Source organism: Sarcophilus harrisii, chromosome 3, assembly GCF_902635505.1.
Source record: "Sarcophilus harrisii chromosome 3, mSarHar1.11, whole genome shotgun sequence".
Lineage (NCBI taxonomy): Eukaryota > Metazoa > Chordata > Mammalia > Dasyuromorphia > Dasyuridae > Sarcophilus > Sarcophilus harrisii.
In genome coordinates, this window is record NC_045428.1 from 361,946,758 (window position 1) to 361,969,987 (window position 23,230).

The window sequence follows — 23,230 nt, forward strand, 5'->3', positions numbered from 1 at the left end:
TTAAAGTATATTTTTATTGGCAAGAAAAAATTAGAACAAAAGAGGAAAAAATAAAGAGAAAGAAAAATGGAAACAAACAAAAAGTGATTCACATACAGTCTCCATAGTTTTCTGATTGGATGCAATTAGCATTTTTCATCCCAAGTCTATTGGAATTGCCTTGAATCACTGTTTTTTAATGTAATATTGATGCTAAGAAACATGGACACCAAATACTTAGGTATGAATGGAAACAAATCCCTAGAAGCAAATGAAGTGGCATGCAGCCTTCCTTCCTATCTAACCATTACTAAAGTGTGCATTTTCATTCATGTTTAAATCATGAACCCATTTTGACCTTATCTTTGTATAGGATATTAGACGGTCAATACCTAGTTTATGACATAATATATATATATATATTTTTTTTTAATAACTTTTTATTGAAAACCCTTGCCAGGGTAATTTTTTTACAACATTATCCTTTGCACTCACTTCTGTTCCGATTTTTCCCCCTTCCTCCCTCCACCCTCTCCCCCAGATGGCAAGCAGTCCTATACATGTTAAATAGGTTACAGTAGATCTTAGATATAATATATGTGTGCAGAACCAAACAGTTCTCTTGTTGCTCAGGGAGAATTGGATTTAGAAGGTATAAATAACCCGGGAAGGAGAATAAAAATGCAAGCAGTTTACATTCATTTCCTAGTGTTCTTTCTTTGGGTGTAGCTACGTCTGTCCATCCTTGATCAATTGAAACTGAGCTAGATCTCTTTGTCGAAGGAATCCACTTCCATCAGAATACATCCTCATACAGTATTGTTGTTGAGGTATATAATGATCTCCTGGTTCTGCTCATTTCACTCAGCATCAGTTCATGTACCTATGACATAATATTTTCCAATTTTATCAGCAATTTTTGTCACTTAGTTCTTATCCTAGAAGCTGGTGTCTTTGGCTTTATCAACATTAGATTATTATAGTCATTGGTTATTGTGTCTTGTGTACCTAATTAATTGATGCAGCACTTTTTTTCTTAGCCAGTGGCAAATGGTTTTAATAATTGTCACTTCATAATATAGTTTTAGGTCTGGAATGGCTAGGTCACCTTCTTTTACTTTTTTTTTTTTATTAATTCTCTTGATATTTTTGATCTTTTGTTTTTTCAGATGAATTTTGTTATTTTTTCTTGTTCTAAAACCAATAACTTTTAACACCACTATCATATTGTATTCCATTGGTCCTTTCTTGCAAATAATAATTTGAATTCAAATCAGTGATCTGGAGTACAACTAGGCTTGGTATTTTCAATTCCATTTCTCTAAGGCTTGATCACCATTTCATACAGTACAGTCACAGCCAGAGCTATGCATACTTAATAAAAACTTGTTGAATGAAAGAAAGAAAGAAACTATAGGGTATTTATTTTGTAGCCATATCTATCCTATTTTCCTAACAGACTTTGGGGACTGAATGGAGGTGGGAAGGGGTTAGTGGACCTTTGCTGCACAGAATCTCATAGTTGAAAGAGCTCTCCGAGGTAATCTAGGCATTTCTGGGTCTAAACAAGAAAGAATTCCCTTATTGGCATGGCAATCCAGTTTTTGCTTGAAGATTTCCAAAGAAGTTACTGTTTTCTGCAGTCAGTTCTTTTGATTGGCTCTAATTGTAAGGAAAATTTTCCCAATATCAATCTCATAAAGAGCATTTCTATCTGCTGTTCCTAATTCTTTCTTCCAGAACCAAAGAAAAGAAATCTAACCAGCCTTTCAAGTGACAGACCTTCAGTTTACCTTTTGAGGTAAACTTTCCCTTTTCTTTTTACATATATATTTTCCTCAACCTATTTACTTTTCTCTGTACTTTCTCCAGTTTGTCAATGTCCATTCTAAAATAGGATGCCAAGAAATGCACACAATACTGAAGATAAGGTTTGACCAGGGCAGAGTACAAAAGATCTATCACTTGCCCAATTCTGTACATTATGCTTTTTTTTTTTTTTTTTTTTTTTTTTTTTTTTAATGTAGATTGGATCAGCTTTGTGGCTATCTTATTACACTCTTGACTCATAGTGAATTTGCATTTCATTAAATCCTCAGATTTTTAAAGACATAAATGATTGTACTATCAAGAACTACTGAAATTGACTATTGGAATCCAAATGTAAGCTTTACATTTGATTCATTGACACTGAATCAGTTCCACTAAATTGTTAGTTTTTCCATTATTCCTGTTCCCAGTTGCTACTTCTACTTTTCTAGGCACTGAACGAATCTTATTTCTCTTATGATTCCTGGCTAATCTATTCTTATCATTGCCATTTTAATCTCCCTTTAGATGTAGTTCTGCTTATATTACTCCTCTGCTATGAAATCTTCATTGGCTCCCTATTTGCCTATCAAATTTTAAAATTAGAATTCAATTTATTTAGTTTAACTTATTAATTTAATCAGTCAATTTAATTAATCTTCCATATTATGGCTTTTCCAGATTATTTTGTACTATTTCTCATCATGAACTATATATATTGCACCAGGCAAACTTTTGGTCTATTCCTCAAATTCTCCCACATTTTTAAAGCCCAAGTCAAATTAAACTCTCCCATGAAGTTTTCCAGAGAGAACTTCCAGAGAAGTTTTCTCTCTGCTCTTTTCTTAGGATTTCCATCACACTGTTATGTACCTTGCTATAAGATTTTTCATCATGATGTTATATTTAATAGCTATTTGTTACTAGACTTTAGCTTCAATGAGGGCAGGGATTGTGCCTTAAACTTTTTAGTATCTCCTCTGTGACCTAGCACAGTGGGTAGACACTTAATGAATGTTTATTGAATTGCATTACCATCTGCTCAAAAATTTCTTGTATTGAGGAAAGAACCATAGAATTATAGAATTGTCAAACACGGATGGAACCTTGGAGATTTGGAATTGCCCAAAGTCACAAAGGTCTATTTATGATAGTTCTGGAATTTGAACTCAATGTCTCTGATTTTCTACTGTGCCAAGATGAATAGATTTAGTCAGTGTTCCTGAGAAATAATGAATTGGAATGAAAAGATTCTTACACCCTAAAGTCAGGAGGAATCTGCATTTGTATCCTATCTCTGACTGTAGCTCTGTGATCCTGGGCAAAACAAAACAAAACAAAACAAAACAGAAGTCTTGGAATCTCAGTTTCCTCTTCTGTGAAATGGAAATGAAAATGCCTATAAAAATACAATATCTTGCAGGATTATATGCATCAAAAATTTATAGACATATTATTAGTCTAGGTATAAGGCCGGTTTTATCACTGGACAGAGGACAAGCATTAGCATCTGAGCTGAAGGGATACTTCCTGAACTGGTCTGACTGGAGGTACTCAGATAAATCAGGCTAAACAAAGCCAGGCCGGAGGAAGCACCCTGAGTGGAGGAAAATAAAGGAGTCCCACGTGTCTCTGTCCTTCTGTTATGCAGTGTTCATTTGTGTGAGTATGCTTTTGCACAGATGAGTTTTCAATTAGCTATATTATCTCAACACCTATACAGCGTGTGTTTACATGTAAACACCACCAGGTTATCACTTTAAATTCCGGCACAACGCTCTACAGTTGTGGTTTGGAATAGGTCATGGGAGGGCTAGATCATTATTTTTCTTCATTAAGTAAGTTTCGATGCTAAAGGACCACAGGATATCTGATATGCCTCCTTTGCTCCACATGCACTGTGCTTGCGGCATGGAATTGGTCACAGGTAGGCCAGACCATTATTTATGATGAAAGAACTTTCAATGCTAAGAAAGCATCAAAAGAGCACGAAGAACCACAGTTGTCTAGCGTTTCCCTTTTGCCTAAGAGAAATGAGGCTCCACGAGGTACGTCGCTCTGCAGGGCTTAAAACTTGCAAAGCAAAAGCTTGGAGCGAGCGCTAAGGCTGCATCCTCATATTATGGAACTCACCACGGGCACGTGGGAAATGCTTTGTTTTGCTCCCCCAGCTCCGAATGCTGGTTTGAAGGGCACGGCAGTGGGGTGTATTACTTAAAAACCCAGACCCATCAAGGTTTAGAACCCCGCGGTTATTACCTAAGGCTGAGGTCAATTGCATAACTCACCTTAGCCTCACACACAAAGGGGATGCGTGCGCGCGGAGGGGACATTGGTTGCCTTCCCCGTTTTGGGAGGGGGGCGGAGGGAAGAGAAGGAGATGGGTGAAGGAAAGAAGGCGGGGGTGGGGGGGGGGTGCGGTGTCACCCACGTGATGAAGCCGCTCGGAGCGGCCCCGGGAGCGCGCGGAGGCTGCGCCGGAGCTGAGGACGGAGCAGGGGCCGCGGCCGCGCAGGCGGGGGAGGAGCAGCAGGCGGCCGCCGCCGCCGCCGCCGCTACCGCCGCCGTTTCGTCTCCCTCCCGCCTGCTCGCGGGGCCTCCAGTTCGTTGCACATTCTCTCCTGGCGGCGGCGCCACCTGCGCCAGCGAGCGCCGGAACATGGCGACGGGGAGCAGCTGCGGGGAGCCGCGGCTCCCTCTCCTCTTCGCCCTCCTCGCGCTCTTGCCCCCCTGGGCTCTGGCCGAACCGCGGAGCCTGCATGCGGCCGGGGGCCGGGCTCCGCTGCCCCAGGAGCGGGGCTTCTTCGTTGTGCAGGGCAGCGCGGGCCAGCCGGGGCTGCCCGGGAGCCGCGGAGGCGGCGGCGCTGGGGATGCCGCCGGGGGCGCGAGCCGGGTGGCCGGGGAGCTGCGGTCGCCGCCGCCGCGGACCAAACGCAGCGTCGCTGCCCATCAGCCAGAGCCCGTGAAGGTGTACGGACAGGTGAGCGTCTGCGCCGGCCCTCCAGGCACCGCACGGCCACTCGCGGTGACATTCCCTCGTTTGTTTGTCATTTTGGGGGAAATGCATCCCAGGTACCCCATGGGAACGTCCTCCCCCTTCCCCGTGCTTTGGCAGAAGGTCTCCGTGTGCAACTGGTCCTGCTGCCTAGGAGCCTGGGGATGCGTCGCATCTTGCACCTGGATAAAATAGGGCTTCGTCCAGCCCCTGGCAGGGGGGATTGAAAGCCCTCATCCCGCAGTGGCTGCGTGTCGCCCCCCACCCCACCCCCAGCCCTGGCTGAGGAAGAAGTATGTGTGGGGCACTTACTTAACTTCCACCCACCATAAAGGTGGGAGACCCCAAGCATGGCCCATTGCTTTGGGAGGGTAGAAGTAAGAGTTAATGTTCCGGATTGGATTTTTTCTTCCTTTTTTTAATCTTTTCCTTAAAAAAAGAAAAAAGCTCCACTTTGCATAGTAATCTGCGTTGTGACTTGTAGGAATTAACTGAAATGAAGTAGCTAATTTGGAGATTTGATTATTCAGCAAGTGATTTATTAGTAGTCAAGCAAAGCGTTTATTAGCTCCTAAACAATGTTAATTTCTTTTTATGGTTAACCCACTAGTAGGAATGGCGAACAGGTTAATATGGGAGATGGCAAAATTAATTTGATCTTTTATAGTCTCATAAGATTCTCAATTCCTGCGGTTAAGATCGGTATCAGCAAAACCAGACAGTAGGCAAAGGAGGAAAGAGGAGGCAGGGGAGGTAGTAACACTCACCTTTCTTATAAATGAGATTTTTTTTTTTTTTTCCCTTTTAAAGTAAAAATTAAAGGGCTAGGCCTATGTCGGGCTGTGACTGCTGCCTCTGCCCTTTATGTTTTGCACCTTCCTTTCCCCCAGGAGATTATCAGAATCATATAAGTAGAGTTAGGGCTATGAAATATATTAAGTGATATTCTACTCCTGAACCCTTTATTTTATAGATGAAGTCAGTTATCCAATGACTTGTCCAAGGTCACACATCTAAAGAGAGATAGAGTTGACTGCACTGTGGTACAAAGGAAGGAATTTATATATTTAGAACTAGAGAACCTGGTTTCATGTTCTGACTTCCTCATTTATTTTCTGCCTGTGTGATGTTGGACAGTTAACTTAGCCTCTCTGTGCTGCTTTTTTTTTTTTTTTTTAACATGTACAATGACCTTCTGACTTTAGATCTTTGATCCTTTTTGCTGAACGCTCATTATTTCCCTCTCTTTCCATTCCTTCCCTTCCTCAGACTGCTTCTGATAATAAAGAGTAGTAGCATAGGTTGTTAGGATAGATTAATATATAATGAAATCCATGCTGGGGTGGTAACTGGGAGCATTTGTTTTTATTTTTTCCTGCATCTCTGGGTAAGATTTTATGTATATTCTTATATAACGTGCATATGTGTAAAATATAGTACAGAGAGTAGATCTTATTTGCTAACTTGTCTTGTGAATCCTGAATTACCCTTATCAGAAACTCTACTGTTTGTTTTTGACTCTCAAGTCAAGTCCCAGCTACAGAACAGGGACACTGACATCAGTGATGCGTGGGAGGGGAAAGAGTCTTCCTTGTGGACTGCTTCACTGAAGAATTATAGGGCAGTTTTCCTAAGGAAGGATACAACAAACCCTTCCAGATGTGAGTTGCCTTTCACCGGTTAGATTGATGAAGAGGAGGCTTTCCTTTGTTTTAAAGATATGAATACTGTTTTAATTCCAGGGTTGGATTTTTGTAAGGTCTTTGGGACCAGGAGTAGCTGAAATGAATTATGCTCCCATCTGGGGGTGATTTAATAAGCTGCTTTTTTATCACTGGGATTTCTAGAATGAGTGAGTTCTCCAGATGAATCGTGGGAAATAGTCATTTCACCCCAAAGCACGAAAAATAGGCAGCTTTTTCTAAGCTGTGACTGCCTTAGAAAATCACTCTTTTTCTCTTTGAGGAAATGTGAGGATGGGTTTAATCTGTAGCATAAAAGATTAAGGTTAGAGATAGGCAAGTACTTCCTGGTAGGGATTTCAGGCATTGCAGAATCTATTCCCCAGTATCCTGAGCAAGATGATCAGATTCACAATCCAATTAAGATGTTTGGTATGGTCCTTCCTACTAAAATAAGGATTCTTAACCTTTTATGAGTTAGGGAACCCTTTGGCAGTTTGAAGAAGCCTGTGGATCCCTTCTCAGAATCGTATTTTGAAATTCATAAATTACATAGGATTTCAAACAAAACTCAAGATTAGTGAAAATAAAAATGTAAGTTTTTTCCTCTTCCAAGATCATATCTTGTACACCATATGGGCTCCAGGTTATTAAAATGACAGAGAGACAAGACTTCCCTCTAGGAAGTTGACTTGGAATTAGGAAGACATAAAGGTCTCTCATTCCATCCAGGACCATCTCCAGACATTTTGATCTATAGCTTGCTGCTGGACCCAGGTGGCTCTGGAGGGGAAAGTGAGGCAGGTGACCTTGCACAGCCCTCTCTCACTTAAATCCAATTCACTCGTGTGTCATAGCATCACTTCCCTGATGACACGGCCCTCTTTGAGAAAAAGGACAGATAACAACAACAAATCCTGCAGCTGAAATTTCCTAGCTGTTTGACTGTGGTCAAGTCAGTGGACTTCTCTAAAGCTCAATTTCCTCTTGTGTAAAATGGGGATAATAATAGCATCCCCCTCAAAGGGTATTGTTAAACTCAAATTACTTTTCTCCAGCTATATAATTGTCAACTCTGTTTCTCTTCCTCTGCCTTTGTGCCTGAAGGAGTTAGAGCCAGTCAAGAGTACTCTGAATATGCATGAAGTTCAGTACCTCTTTGTAGGCACAAAGGGAGGAGGAGGAGAAGGGGATACAGAGGAATGGGAAGATATCTTTCCTGTCTGTGGGAACTTAAGAGTTTAATGAGAAACCAAGACACATGCAGCTTTAGACATATAAATATAAGTGACAGAAACCAATAAAGGTAGACAGAATCAGCCGCAACTGTAAAGAGATTTATTGAAGGCCTATGTAATTGAGGACAGAAAGAACAGTAATAGGGGAGATGGACTACTGAGGGGCCAGGTGGGGCTCTTGAGCCTGAAGAGAATGTGCACCACTTGCCCTTTTGACATTCCCAGGGAGGTCAGCAGGGTTTCTCCTGGCCACTCCAATTAAAGCAGAGATGCTCGGCATTGTTTTATGTCAGCCTTTGTTGCTGCAGAAGCAGCTGGTCACTTTGGATCCTCTTGGTGTTCATCAAGAAAAATCTTAGAATCTGGGGGTGACCTTGAAACTACTAGCTGCAGGAATTTTATGCTCTAGAGGGAAGAAGAAAGGACTTCAGGCATTCTAGGAGGAGCTGCCTAACGTAGGCCTCAGTTTCCACATCATTAAAATAAGAATGACAATTCTTGTCTTAAATTTCTTAGAGGAATATTTGTATGACAAATATTAGAACATGACAATATATTCCAAAGCAATTTGATGTCATTTTTGCTCAACTTATTTTAAATAGTTATTGTGTAATGCATTTTGGTACGGATGGGGACATAAAAGAAAAAATGAAACAACACTGACACTGCCCTCAGTGAATTGATAATCTAATTGAAGATAGATAAGACAACTTTATATTATATAGTTATATTATAAATATGTAGTTGTCTGTATTGTTTCTATATATAACACATTCATAATATGTATATACACATATATATTATATATATGTGTATATACATACACATCCATACTATCCAATCCCTACTCTGGACTTGTTCTGCCTTTCTCCAATTTCCATGTTTCTTAAGTTAGAAGTTGGGAAATTGGGAAGAGGTAGAATAAGACTGGAAAATGGTGAGTTGTTGAGTTTTCTTGGAAGGAGTCTATCCAAGTGGTAAGCTGGAAGAAGATTGATGCTTGGCTAATAATTGAAGAGCTGTCCTCTCTCACATTGAATCCTTTTAGTGGAAATCTAGGTAAAAGCATAGGGATTCCACTATCTGGAGAAGGGAGGTCTTGGGTAAATGGTGCATTAGAAATGTGGGAAGGACCCTTCTGATATAAGTGGGATATTTCACACGTGAATACTTGACCAGAGTTTTATAGGTTCTAATGGTCTGAAGGGTGGTCAAGTAGAGAAGCTATAAGATAGTAGAACTCAGGTTTATACTCAATCATTTAACAAATTATTTAGAATATTTGATATGAAATCAGGAGACTAGTTTTGGATCTAAATTCTAGCCTTACTAGCTGTATTACCATAGACCTATTTCTTTTAAAGAATTTTAAGTCCATTCCCTTTCTTTTTTTTAAATTCAATTTTTATTTTATTTTTTTCTTCTGAATTCTTTCCCATCCTACTTTCCCTCCCCCACCCATTGAGAAGGCAAGAAAAACAAAACCCATTAAACTTTGTGTAGTCATGCAAAACAAATTCCTGTATTAGCCATCTCTGAAAAGTAGGAAAGAAACAAAGAAAGAAAAGAAAATATGTTTTACTCTTTACTTTTGAGTCCATTAGCTCTCTATTTGGAAGTTGATAGCATATTTCATCATAAGTCCTTTGAAATTGTGGTTAGTATTTAAGTTGATCAGAATTCTTAAATTTTTCAAAATTGATTATCTTTACAATATTATTATATATGTTCTCTTGAGTCTACTCATTTCTTTTTGTATCACTTCAAATGTTCTCAGTTTTTTTTTTTTTTTTGAAACCATCCCCATTCATCATTTCATTTGGTACAATAGTATTTCTTCACATGACTATAACTTGTTCAGCCATTCCCCAAATGATGGACATAGTTTCAATGTCTAATTCTTGGCTACTACAAAAAAAGTTTGTATCAATATTTTTGTGCATATGGGTCATTTAATCTGCCTTAGTGTTATTTCCTGGGCCTATTTCTAAATTTAACATCAGTTTTTCACTTACAAGATGGAGATAATATTTGTTTTCACTCCAAACAACTGTTGTGAAAAGTTTATAAACCTTAAAGTTCTATAGAAATGTGAATTATTATGATTAATTTTGAATATCAGTGCAGTTTTCAGGGGGAGTAGAGAGTTTGTTTTGGAGTCAAGAAGACCGAGTTCCCTGCTTGCCTCCAGCTCAGGCTTTGTTACTTACTTAATGTCTCAGTGCACCAGGCAGTTGTCTTAAGATTACAAATTGCCCAATAGAATTCATTTGTAGAGGAAGTTTCCTCACTGGTAGTTCCCTACACTGATGAAATCACAGGTCCACTTAAAAAGAAACAAGCATTATATATATATATATGTGTGTACATATATATAAAACACAAAAGAGTTCTTAACCAAGGTCACCAAATTGAGTTCAGTTTTGTGTTATTAGTTTGTTTTGAGGAAATGCTCAAATATACCTATATATTTATTTTTCTCCTAACACACTCTCTCTTCATATGTAGTCTCTGCTTTTTAGAAGAGAGGTAGGAGATTCAGAATCTTGTTTTGAGACCAGAAATAAGGTGTCAGTTACAGTGCAGGGCTCCCAAACAAAGGAAGGCCTCTTGGGATGGAATGCTGTTTAGCCTTTGGTCTAGTTTCCCTTGATTTTTACCTGATATAAGTTCCTGGGGAAAGAATCTGAGGCTGAGTCTAAAGCTAGGATGCTTAACCTGTCTGTTCCCATAGGAAGTGAAGAAGCCAGTATATTGGTCCTTCCTATGAGAGTGAAAAGTGTCATGAATTTGTAGGTAACCCGTTTATATGTGATTTTTGAAGAATATAGTTTTTGTTGTGAAAATTATTCTGTGGTTAAGGAGGAGGATCAAGGAATCTTAGAGTTGGAAGGGACCTTAGAAGTTATTTTGTCTAGCTCTCTATCAGACATCCAGTGAGCACATTGTCCTCTTTCTCCCGTTTCCTTTTGCAGCTACCCAACTTGTGACCATTTTAATAGTTTACTAGTACCCGGGTTCTAGGTGGATTGGGATTGGGGAATTAGAGAAAAAAGGATCATAAGGAAGAGGACGGGAACAAATATTTATTAATTATTAAATCTATGCTAGGCAATGTGATAAATACTTTTTTGCAACTATTATCTCCTTTGAGCCTCACAGCAACCCTGGGAAGTGGATGCTATCATTACAACTTATTTTACAGTTGAGAAAGCTGAGGCACACTAAAGTTTATTTACTTGTTCTAGGGCACACAAATAATAAGTGACAGGTCTGGTATTTGAACCCAACACTAAACTAGTTTTATATTTTTGATAGCTTTCAGTTATCCTTGCTTCCATTGTCATGAAATGATGGAGTCAACTCTATGTAGCCTCAAAATGATATTCATTTTGGTTTCATGATTGTAAATAATCAGTGAGTACAATTTCAGGGAGTCACTCAAGTAGGAACCTCTGGTACTCAGCAGTAGGCACAAAATGATGGGTTTGGGCTGAGATGATCTATGAGACCTCTTCCAGCCCTAACAATCCATTGATCAGAGCCCATTGTTCATGGTCTGCTTTGTTCAAAATTATCCCCACATCACTAAGAGAGGCTCAAAAGAGTAGGAGGTTCTTATTCCGCAAGAAGCTGATCTCATAATTTTCTAGTAAATAAATATTTTTTAAGTGATTGCTTTGTGGAAGTTACTGTGCTAAGGGTCAAGGATGCAAAGAACTAAACATAACAGTTTTTATCATAGCCCTTGAGCAATTTATTCTCTTTCCAGGAATGGATACAACATGTACATATGTAAGAAAATAGAAAATGATACAAAGTAATGTCAAGAAGAATAATGACCAGGGAGATGAGGAAAGGCCTTGGGAAGAAGGGAGGTGCTGGAGGGAGGGTAGGATGCTTGGAAGAAAGTTGGAGATTTGAGGAGGCAGTGATAAGAAGGAAGGGATGTAAGTGGCCTTGGAGTCACATCTAATTCATCAAATTCAACTTCTTCATTTTTATAAATGAGGGAATTGAGGCCCAAAGAAATGAAGTGATTTTTCCCAACATCACAGAAGTCACAGTGAAAGAGCCAGGCTATCTGAGTCCAAATCCATTGCTGTAGTTGTATGAAGTCATGGAGATGGGAAATGGAATTTATTGTGTGAGGAATAGTTATCAGACCTCATATATGGATGGAGAGTATTGATAGGGGACTACCATGAAATTAAACTAGAAAATAGGTAGGAGCCAGAATGGGGAGATTTACGGATTTGGATTTTTATCACAAAAATAGAAGGGAATCACTGAAGGGTTGGTAGCAGCAGAATTAGATCTTTGTTTTAGGAATATCATTTTAGTAACTGTGGGGATGATAGATTGGAGAAGAGGCAGACTAGAGGCATGGAGACCAGTTAGGATATAATTGTATTAATTGCAGCAGAAGTGATGAGGACTTGAACTAGAGGCTGTATGAATGGAGAGAACGGGATAGATGCTAGAGATGTGATAAAAGAATTGAGAAGATTTTTCAGCTAATAGGTTGTAGCAGTTGATGGAGAGGAACAGTCTAGAAATATATAGGAATAACTCCATGGTGGTGAATCTGGATGATTGAAATGCTGATAACCCAACAATAGAAATGGAGAAATTTTGAGCAAGAATAGAGAGTAGTTGAGGACACACTCCATATATTATTCTTCTATTAGAGGTAAGTCCAAGCTAAATAAAATATATCAGAATTAATGGATCAAGTTCATGGAGTCCATCAGGATTCCCAGCTGGGTCCCACAATCCTATGGACTGACATAATGACATTTATGTGTGTATACATGTGGAGACATGTATATTTGTCTCCACAGACATTTTAATATATGCATGTATATATGCATATACAAACATATATTTATATATTTGTGTATATTTTAATATGATAATCTCTTGCTTATTTTAATTTGTGGTATGAAGTTTTCCTTTTTGGTTAAATGAGGTTAATAATGGGTTTGTAAAAATCTTTTGACATCTGGGATCCAAGAAGGGGAAACAGTAATTTGAATTGCAAATAATGATGGCTATAAAACAAAGTTAGTTTTATATATATCAGGACGTTGTGGGAGGGTCTTACAGCTTATAGCTATACTTTGGTGTATTCAACTACTCCCAGATAGATTTCGTTATCAATGATGTCATTTTATGCATATAAAAGCCAGTTAATTAATGTCTACAGTAAAGAACTTAGTGAATTCCCAATTTAAATAGCAGATAATTTTTAAAAATATATATTTGGAAAGAATTTGATCTTGAGAGGAATGGATTTACTTTCCTAATTATGTGTGTTGCTTATGTTAATCTTAAAATAAATTTGCTTTCCTTGAAAATCTGCCAGTTGATATGGATGGGAGATGTGGTGAATGTGCTGGAGAAAGCTGGTTTGGATTTTAAAGTTGGGATTATTTTAAAAAATCCACAGAAGCAATGGAAAATTAAATTCATAAAAATCAATAAAAGTTAGACTAGTATAAGGAACTTGGTTTCAAAAAAAATTCTTTCTATTTATTTTGAAAGGGAAATCAAGATTTGTGCTTAGTGAAAAACAAAAGGTTTTTAAAAAAACATTTATGAAACACTTGATATTAGAGTAGGTGTGGAAAGAAATGAGGTAAAAAAGAATGTTCTTGGTTGACAAGCATTAGGACATATATACAATGGCAGAATGTATATTCATTCTGTCCACGTAGATGCAGAAATCAATTTCCCTTGGTTTGAAATGAGCTGCAGTTAATTTTGACCTAATTCATTGGCATATCGACCTGTGGACCTCGGGCCTTCAATGAAGAAATGGCGTGTACTGCTGTTTAGCCTTGGACTGGCTGAGAATATTAATAGCTAGCATTTATGTAGTACTTGCTGTGTGCCAAGCACTGTGCTAAGTGCTTTACAATTATTATCTCATCTGATTCTCACAGTCCTAGGAGGTAGAATACTAAAAATATGGTAGCCTCTCTGGCAAGATGGGGTAACTACATGAACCCTTCATTTGCCAAGTATCACATCTAATGCCATATCTACTTGAAACCTCAGTTTCCCCATTTCTCCTACCCAGCCTAAATATAGTGCTTTGAGATTTGTAAAATTCTTTACAAGTATTGTCTCTTTTTCCTCAAAACAAACTGAGGAGGTAAGTAGTGTTATCATCCCCATTTTACAAATAAGGAAATTGAAGTAAAAAGCATATGACTTGCTCAAACTTACAAGTAATAAGTGTCTCAGGCTAGATTTGAATTTGTCGTCCTGATTCTGGGCTCCATATACTATCCATTGTGTCACCTCACTGCTTCTAATGACTGGAATGAATGCCCTTGCTATTGACATACAATAGTAAAAAGGAAATTTAAAATAATCAGTGTTTTAGTAATCCATTTTTTCATTATTAGTTATAATGACAGGAATCAGCTGTGTCACCACTGGCCAGTTGTTGGGAAATAGCAACTTTCTTGCCTTGATAAGTGTGTAGTTCAGGTGGACTTTTATCCTGCCTGTTTGGTTCAGGTGTTCCTCTTTTTCCCAGAGGTAAAGTGAGGAATAAGTCACCTCACCCAGGAGAGAACTTGTCCCCACCTTGAAGCCATAGTAACAGTAAATATCATCCTTGTTTCCATCACAAACAGAGAATAGAGAGAAAGCAAGATCTTAGATCTGGAAAACCTCCAGTCTTTATAGCCTCAGAATGAGAGAGAGAGAGAGAGAGAGAGAGTGTGTGTGTGTGTGTGTGTGTGTGTGTAGAGAAAGATATAGAGGCAGAGACAGGTGGAGAGATAGAAACAGATAAAGGTGAAGAAAAGGAGGGAAAGAGGAAGAAAGAAAGAAGGGAGACAGAGAAGCAAGAGAGAGAGGAGGGGGGAGGGGAGGGAGTTAGGGAGAGAGGGAAAGAGAGAGATAGCGAGAGAGAGAGAGAGAGAGAGAGAGAGAGAGAGAGAGAGAGAGAGAGGAAAAAAGAGAGAAGATTCTGAATACTGAACTTGGGAGTGCTTGTGCTAGAAGTCTAGCAGTCAGGTAGTCCAGTCCTTTCATTTTATAGAGGAGAAAACTGAAGCTCAGAAAAGATAAATACATAATTGGTTCCAGGTCACACAAGTAATAAGTAACTGGGCTTGTATTTGATCCTATGTTTTCTGACTCCCAGCTCTCTTTATTCTGCACATTTCATTTCCTACCAGTTTTGGACCCTGGGGTGTTCAGAGCACAAAAGGAATCCTGAAATATTAGTACCAAAAAGGATCTCAAAGATCATTTAGAATCATTTTGGTATAGTAAAAAGAGTGTTCATTTGGAGTCAAAAGGATCTGGGTCTGTGTTCTATTCCTTAACAATCTATGTGATTTTGGGCAAGTCACTTCTCTTTGGTCTCAGTTTCTTTAATTGTAAATTCAGGGAGTATTTATTTATTTTTAAATTTTTAACTTAATAAACATCAAATAAAACTAAAGAAATTTCCACATACAGAAGAATTGGATCTCCTGTGGAATAATGAAGTGCTATTAAACAGAGCTTGCTTTTTTTAAAGCTATAATTAATTAATCACGTAATTTTCATAGCTGTCCTGATTGTCTCTGATTATTTCTTGCCTTCTTTTCCCTCATTTTTTGGAACTCTTTCTCCAGTCTCCTTGTATTTCCATCCTCTCCTTCTTCTCTCATTTTGAAAATCAAGAATTTTTGTAACAAATATGTTCAAGCAAAACAAATTCTTTCATTACTTATGCCCAAATATGTAAATCTCATTTTCAGTCTTGAATCATCATCTTTTTCAAGAGATGGGTAGCATGCTTCATCTCCTAGTTCTCTGGATGGTTACATTGTTTAGAGTTCTTAGGTGATTCAAAGTTGTTTTTCCTTACATTGTTATTGAATAAAGGTGATATTGGTTCTGCTCACTTTACTTTGCATAAATTCATATAGATCTCTTTAGGTTTCTCTAAAATTCTCTTTGTCTCATACCTTATATGATACAATATTTCATTACATTGTTATACTGTAATTTGTTTAGCTATTTCCCAATTGATGGTTTTGTACATATAGAACCTTTTTTCTCTTTCTTTCATCTTTTAGGAATAGAGACCTAGTAATCAAAGGGCGTATGTGATTTAGTAACTTTTTGGGCATAGTTCCAAATTGCTTTTTAGGATTGTTGGACTAATTAAACTGTTCCACCATATTCATTTTTTGGTCAATTTTGCCCATCTGAGTTGCTCAATTTGCATGTTTTGTTATTAGTGGCTTGAAACATTTTTCTTTTGTTTATGATAGCTTGTATTTCTTCCTTAGAAAACTTTTTATACTTTGGTTATTTATCAAGTAGAAATGGCTTATTCCCTCAGTTTCTTTTTCTTGTCTTATTGCTATACTTAGCATTTTGAATGCTTTAACAAATAAGTTACAGTGGACTTCCTAGGTCTGCCATTAGCAAAAATTTTATTGTTAAGGTCTCTGTCTATTGAATAATGGTCAACTCTTGGTAAGATATGATATAGGTTCTGATAAAGGCCTTATTTGTAAAATATATAGAGAATTAACTTTAATTTATAAGAATTCAAGCCATTCTCCAATTGATAAGTGGTCAAAAGATATGAACAGGCAATTTTCAGATAATGATTTAGATCTGAGAAATGCAAATTAAGACAACTCTGAGGTAACACCACACCTCTTAGATTGCCTAAAATGACAGGAAAAGTTAATGACCAATGTTGGAAGGGATGCGGGCGGAAAACTGGGACACTGATGCATTGTTGGTGGAGTTGTAAACGGATCCAACCATTCTGGAGAGCAATCTGGAATTATGCCCAAAAAGTTATCAAACTGTGCATCCCCTTTGATCCAGCAGTATTACTACTGAGCTTATATCCCAAAAAGATCTTAAAGAAGGGAAAGGGACCTGTATGTGCAAGAATGTTTGTAGTAGCCCTCTTTGTAGTGTCTAGAGGCTGGAAACTGAAGGGATGTCCATCATTGGAGAATGGCTAAATAAATTATAGTATATTAATATTATGGAATACTATTGTTCTATAAGAAAGATGGTTTCTTTCTTATCAGCAGAATGATTTCAGAGAGGCCTGGAGAAACTTACAGAAACTGATGCTAAGTGAAGTGAGTAGAACCAGGAGATCATTGTACACGTCAACAAGACTATATGGTGATCAATTCTGACAAATATGGCTCTCTTCAACAATGAGATGACTGATGCCAGTTCCAATGATCTTGTTATGAAGAGCCATCTACACCTAGAGATAGGACTGTGGAAACTGAGTGTGGATCACAACATAGCATTTCCACTCTTTTTGTTGTGGTTTGTTTGCATTTTGCTTTCTTTCTCATTTTTTTCCCTTTTGAATCTGATTTTTTTTTTTTTTGTGCAGCATGATATTTTTGGAAATATGTATAGAGGAATTGCACGTGTTTAACATATATTGGCTCACTTGCTGACTAGGGTGGGAGGGGAAGAGAGGGGGGAAAATTAGAATACAGGGTTTTGTAGAGGTGAATGTCAAAAATTATCTATGTATGTATTTAAAAAATAAAAAGCTATAATTAAAAAAAGAAATATGTTTATTCTTATGTTTTCATGTGTGTATCTGTGTCTGTGTAACCAAAATGGGTATTGTATTTTTTTCTTTTTCTCCTTCCTTCCTTCCTTCCTTCCTTCCTTCCTTCCTTCCTTCCTTCCTTCCTTCCTTCCTTCCTTCCTTCCTTCCTTCCTTCCTTCCGTCCGTCCTTCCTGTTACGTGACTTGCCCAGGGTCACACAGCTAGGAAGTGTTAAGTGCCTGAGGTCAAATTTGAAATCAGGTCTTCCTGACTTCAGGGCTGGTGCTTTAGCCACTGCACCACCTAGCTGCCCCTGCTGTATTTTTCAAAAGCCTTTTCTGCATTTTTTGATATAATCATACAATTTCTGTTGTTCTTATCATTCATGTCATCAATTATTTTTATAGTGTTACTAATATTGAACCAACTCTGGATTCTTGGTATAAATCCAACCTGGCCGGTATATTATTGTACACCATTTGCTAATACTTTAACAGTTTCTTAACAATATTTATTAGAAATATTTGTCTAGGTTTCTTTGTTTTGACTCTTTCTGTGGTATAGAGACCATATTTGTATCATAGAATGAATTTGAAAGGATCCTTTCCCCCCATTTTTATATTTTGTATTTTTATAAATATTTACCCGTTTCATTTAAAGTGTCAGTTTTTTGACATAACAAGGTAAAATAGTTTCTAATAAAATATTTTTTCTTTTATTTGTTGTGATTTGTTCTTGTTCAGTTTTGATATTAGTGATTTGGTTTCATTTTTTTCTTTTAAAAATCAAATTAGCTAGTGATTTGTTTTTATTTTATTTTTTTTTAAAAATGGTTTCTAGTTTTATCTATAAACTCAATGGATTTTTTTCCCTTTGGATTTGATTCATCACTTGATTTTCAGCATTTCTCTTTTGGTACATAGGTGAATTAAAACCCTTCTTTTGGGTTCCAGTTTACTTATTGTATACCCACTTTGTTGATTTATTTTTTTCACTTTTTTGTTGAGGAAAGAGTTCAGAAATAAAAAAAAAATTCCTCTAAGTACTTCTTTGGCTGTATCCTTCAAATTTCATTCTGTTGTCTCATTGTTGTTTTTATTATTAATGAACTTATCTGTTGTTTCTGTTATTGGTTCTTTAACTTACCAGTTTTTTTAGGATTGAAAAAAAAACTTTCATTAAAAGTTAACTTTTTTTAAGTTTTAAAAGTTTTTTAAAATAAATTTTTATTGATACTTTTTTACTAAAACAAAATTTTTTCTCTTTTCCTTCTACTGCCAGAATGTCAATCTATGTTTCACATAACATTTTTAAAGAAAAAATACAGAAGGGGGAAAAAATGTCAAAACTGATCAGTACATCAAAAGAAATTGAATATATATGCGATATATTACATACAATCACATACTTAGGGCCTTCTTGACTCTGCAAAGGATTGGAGAGGAGGTATCTTCTCATTTTTTTCTTCCTGGAGATTATTTTTGTGTTTTGAATGTTCAACATTTACTTTTTTTTTTTGGTAATTTTTGTTTTTATAGTTTCCTTTTTTATTTTTATGTTGTTTCTTAAACTATTTCACTCTGAATCAGATCATATCTTTCCATTTTTTTATGTGACCACTATATCCAGTGTTCCTTATTGTGCATTGATATTATATCACATTCATATGTACTCTTTTGTTTAACACTCTGTAATGGATGGATAGCTACTTTGTTTAAAATTGTTTGCTGCCACAAAAACTACTGTTATAAATATTCTGTTGTTTGCGGGAACTTTCTTCTTATTCATGATCTCTTAGGTTATAAACCAAGTCAGGAAATTTTTGGGTCAAAGCGTCCATATATTTTAGTAACTTTGTTGTACCGATTCGTAGTTCCACCAAGAATTTGTGCCTCTCTTCCTACAGCTCTTTCAGTATTGACTATTACTATCTTTTGCTGTCTTTGTCAATTTGTCTGATGTGAGGTAAACTTTAGAGATTATTTGATTTGCATTTCTTTTTTATTAATGTTTTGGGTCTTTCATTTGGTTGTTATCAGTTACTAATTCTCCATTTGAGAAATCATTGTTTATATCCTTTGAAAATTTACTTGTTTTTCCTGGTTGGTTTTTAACCCTTTTTTTCAGTGTTCCTTTATTAAATATAATTTTTATTGCACTGTGGTCACTCAATTATATCTCTAATATCTTTGTTTTTATGCATTTGTTTGTGTGTTTTTGCAAAGATGCCATGCAGTGCTGAGAAATATGTATATTCCTTTCTATTTCAATTTAGTAATCACTAGAGGTCTTCCATAGCAATCTTTTCTAAAATTCTTTTTAAGTCCTTAAATTCTTGCTACTTTATTTTTTGGGTTAGACTTATTTACCCCTGAAAATGGTAGAGTGAGGTCACCAACGTTATAGAGTTTTGGTTTGTTTGTTTTTCAAATATTTCTCTCTATGACTCATTTAGTTTTTTCTTTCCAGTTTTTGTCTTTTACTTTGTCACTACCTTTATATTTAAAGTATTGGCATTAATTGTTTATTTTTAGTTTATTTTTATTTTTAAATTGTTTGATTATAATTGCTACTCCTCTTGAGTTCAGTTGAAGCATCATCATTTTGTTAATGCCCCTTATTTCAGTTCTTTGGGAATCTTTAGGATTCAAGTATGTTTCCTGTAAACAATATACTTACAAATTTCATTCTACTATCTTCTTCCCTTTTATGATGAATATCCCATTCTCATTCACATTTATGATAATTATTTGCACATTCTCCTTTTTTTCTATTATCTTATATTTTCTTCTCTCTTCTCTTAGTTCCCTGTTTATAAAGAAGAAAGTGGTTTTAGAATAGGTGTAAGTTTCTTACCAATATTATTATCTGTGATGCAATCAGCTTCTGTTACCAGCTCTCTCTTCTTTTCCCCTCACCCAGATTCCAGTCACAGGTTCATGTTATTTCTTTGAAACTCTACTTCAGGATAACCATTGGAAGAAATCAGTAATATTTTAATGAATGTTTGTAGCTTATATTTTTTTCTTTGAAAACAGCCTGTTTATATTCTTTAACCATTTATCAATCAAGAAACAGCTATTTTTCTTGTACATTTGAATGATTTCATATACACACACACATACACACACTCAAGCATACACACATATACATATTAGAAATGATACCTTTATCTGAGAAACAGACTGTATGTGTTTTTTTTTCTTCAGTTAATTTTTTCTTCTAATTTTTATTGCTTTGACTTTATGTGAAAACTTTTAATTTGATGTACTCAAAACTGTTCATTTTATTTACTTGATACTCTCTATCCCTTGTTTTCATGAACTCTCCTATCTGAAAAGTAATTTCTTCTCTGCTCCTCTAACTTATTTATAATGTGACTCTTTTTATCCAAGTCATGTATCCATTTGGAGCTTATTTTGGTATATTGTGTGGTGTGGGTTTTTAACCCAATTTCTGGTATTTCAAGGCTATAAGCTGTTGAACTAAATCTGATTTCTTGTTAGATGGCTTTCTTTATTTCTTATTAAATAGGGAGTATTTTCTTAGCTAGTTTATGTGTTTGGATTGATCAAATACTAGATTATTGAGTTTTTATTCTTCTTGTCTATTCTTCTCTTTTTAATTCTTAAAGCACTATGTAATGATTTTGATATAATTTGAAATATGGAAATAATGTTCCCCCTTAATTTCTATCTTTCAAAAATTATTGACTTTGACATTCTAGATCTTCTGTTCTTCGATGAATTTTGTTATTATTTGTCCACCTGTGTAGAGTATACTTTTGGTATTTTGTTTTGTATAACACTAAATCTATAAATTAACTTAGATAGCATTATCATTTTAATTATAGTAGCCTGGCCTACTCATGAGCACTGGATATTCATCTAGCTACTTACAATTGTTATTTATTTCTTTAATGAAGAGAGTCTTAACATATTACTGTGACATGGATCCCTTTGGCTGTCAGTAAAGTTCTTTCTCAGAATTCTCAGAATAATATTTTAAAATTTAAATTCATAGAAATACAAAGAAAATCAGTTATATTAAAGTTTTCAGATTAAAAAGAATAACAAATTAATGGATCCCAGGTTAAGAACCTTACTTTTGTTTTATAATTTTATTTATACTGCTATTGCATATGCTTTGATAAATTTATTTGGTAACATTTTATTCATTTTGTAGATATTTTGAATGGGACTTTTCTTTCTATCACAGCCATTTGCTGATATTTCCTTCATTCTCTGCCCTATAACACAGAAAAGCAATCAAACAAGACCTAATGTGTCTATTACTGTTTGCCACATTCAGAGTCTATAGGATACCTCCTCAACCACTTCCCTTCCTCCTTACTAAATAGAACAAAGACTATTTTATCATATGTTTTCTTCAATTGATAGTGGCCATTGAATTTACTATGTTTTTAGTAGCTTTTAATTTACATTATTATAGTCATCATATATATTGTTTTCCTATGAATTCCTAGGAATTCAAATCACATTTTTCCCACATTTCTTTGACTTATCCATGTTTGTTGTTTTTTATGGAACAATAAATTCATATATCAATATTTATTCAACGATTCCTCAAATATATAGCCACTTTGTCCCAAAATTCTTCAATCCAAAAAAGGTTGCTCTTAATATTTGGGGAAAAAATGTTTTTTTTCTGTTTCCGACTTGTGTGAGGTATATGCCTAATAGGAGTATAACTGGCTCAAAGTATTCAAATTACTTACTGATTTTTCTCAAATACTTCTTTTTATCCTTTTTATCACTTTGATAACTGTGAGATAAAATTAGAGTTTTAATTTTTAATTCCTTTATTATTAGTGATTTGGAACCTCTTTACTGTTCCACTAATATTAAGTTGTGTCACTGTTTATTGCTTTTGATGGGTGTGGCAGGTAGTAAGTAGTTATCCTTGTTGGTTATTTTTTTTTTCATATGCCAATCCCCCATTTTATAGATGAAAACTCTGAAGTCTAAATTAGTGGAAATGACTAGCTCAAATTTACCTAGTGAATTAGGAGCAGATACCAAGTCCTCTGACTTCCTCATCCCACATTTGTTCCATGCTCCCATAGGTACCTCTGAGATTTAGCTTCTTCCAACTCCTTCTCCTGATTCCCTTGAGAGACTGCTCAAGTGTAAAAGTTAACAGGACCATGAGACATTCTTTGTACTTTTTGATGGTCCCTTGCACCTTCCCGTCTGATGTGGTCTTGTCAAGTTCTCCACTGTGCTTATTCATCACTCCCTTACTGATGGCATCTGCAGTCTCTGAGTAGGGATTCAAAATGGAAATAGACCCTTGAGTGTGAAAGCATCTCTTACTCCCTGCCCTTTATTTCCATTGTGCTTGATGACTTTCCTGGGCGTGACCAAGCCACTCTTTCCTTCCCGTCTAGCATGTGGAGGGGCACTGAGGTAAAGAATCGGTCCAGGGGTATGGTCTCCTTCACTTCACATAAAGGCTGCTACCAGCCTGGCTGGAGAACTTTAATTGATCATGCCATTGCTCCTGCAGGCTTTTGACTCCAGAAAATCGGGACCTTTCAGGATGATTTATCTCCAGTTCTCCAATTAGATTAAAAAGACAGCTATGCATTCTCAGAAAGGCAAGCTGATGTAATTATCTCCCAAATCTGGCTTGCAGACAAGGGCAATAAGATACAGGTTACATAAACCGATTCTGAGGAGTAGAGGGTTCAACCGGGAATGTTTAAAGCTTACTGCCCTCGCTCTTTTTTTTTTTTTTTTTTCTTTTAAAAAAATTTTCTAGCAGAACTATGCCAGAAAGGGACTAACTTATTGTAAAGGAAATTCCTTCCCCCAAATCACTGTGGATTGATAGAGAACAGCAATCCTGCCAAGGTGTATGTAATAAAATGTATATGTGGGATTCTCAAAATTCCATGATTGTAAGGAGGTGATACCAAGGCTAGAAACATAAATTTCCAATG

General features: G+C 36.4%; 1 protein-coding gene across 2 annotated transcripts in view; it reads left to right on the forward strand.

Moving 5' to 3' along the window:
* The first annotated feature begins 4,242 nt into the window (after positions 1–4,242).
* SORL1 (sortilin related receptor 1) overlaps positions 4,243–23,230 on the forward strand; it is a 197,156-nt gene continuing 178,168 nt past the window's right edge. Inside the window, exon 1 of one of the 2 annotated variants that reach the window (XM_031960174.1) lies at positions 4,243–4,768. In XM_031960174.1, the coding sequence (XP_031816034.1) occupies positions 4,448–4,768 (321 nt within the window). In that variant the 5' untranslated portion in view covers positions 4,243–4,447. The remainder of the gene's footprint in view (positions 4,769–23,230) is intronic. The other variant, XM_023499392.2, reaches the window with a different exon arrangement.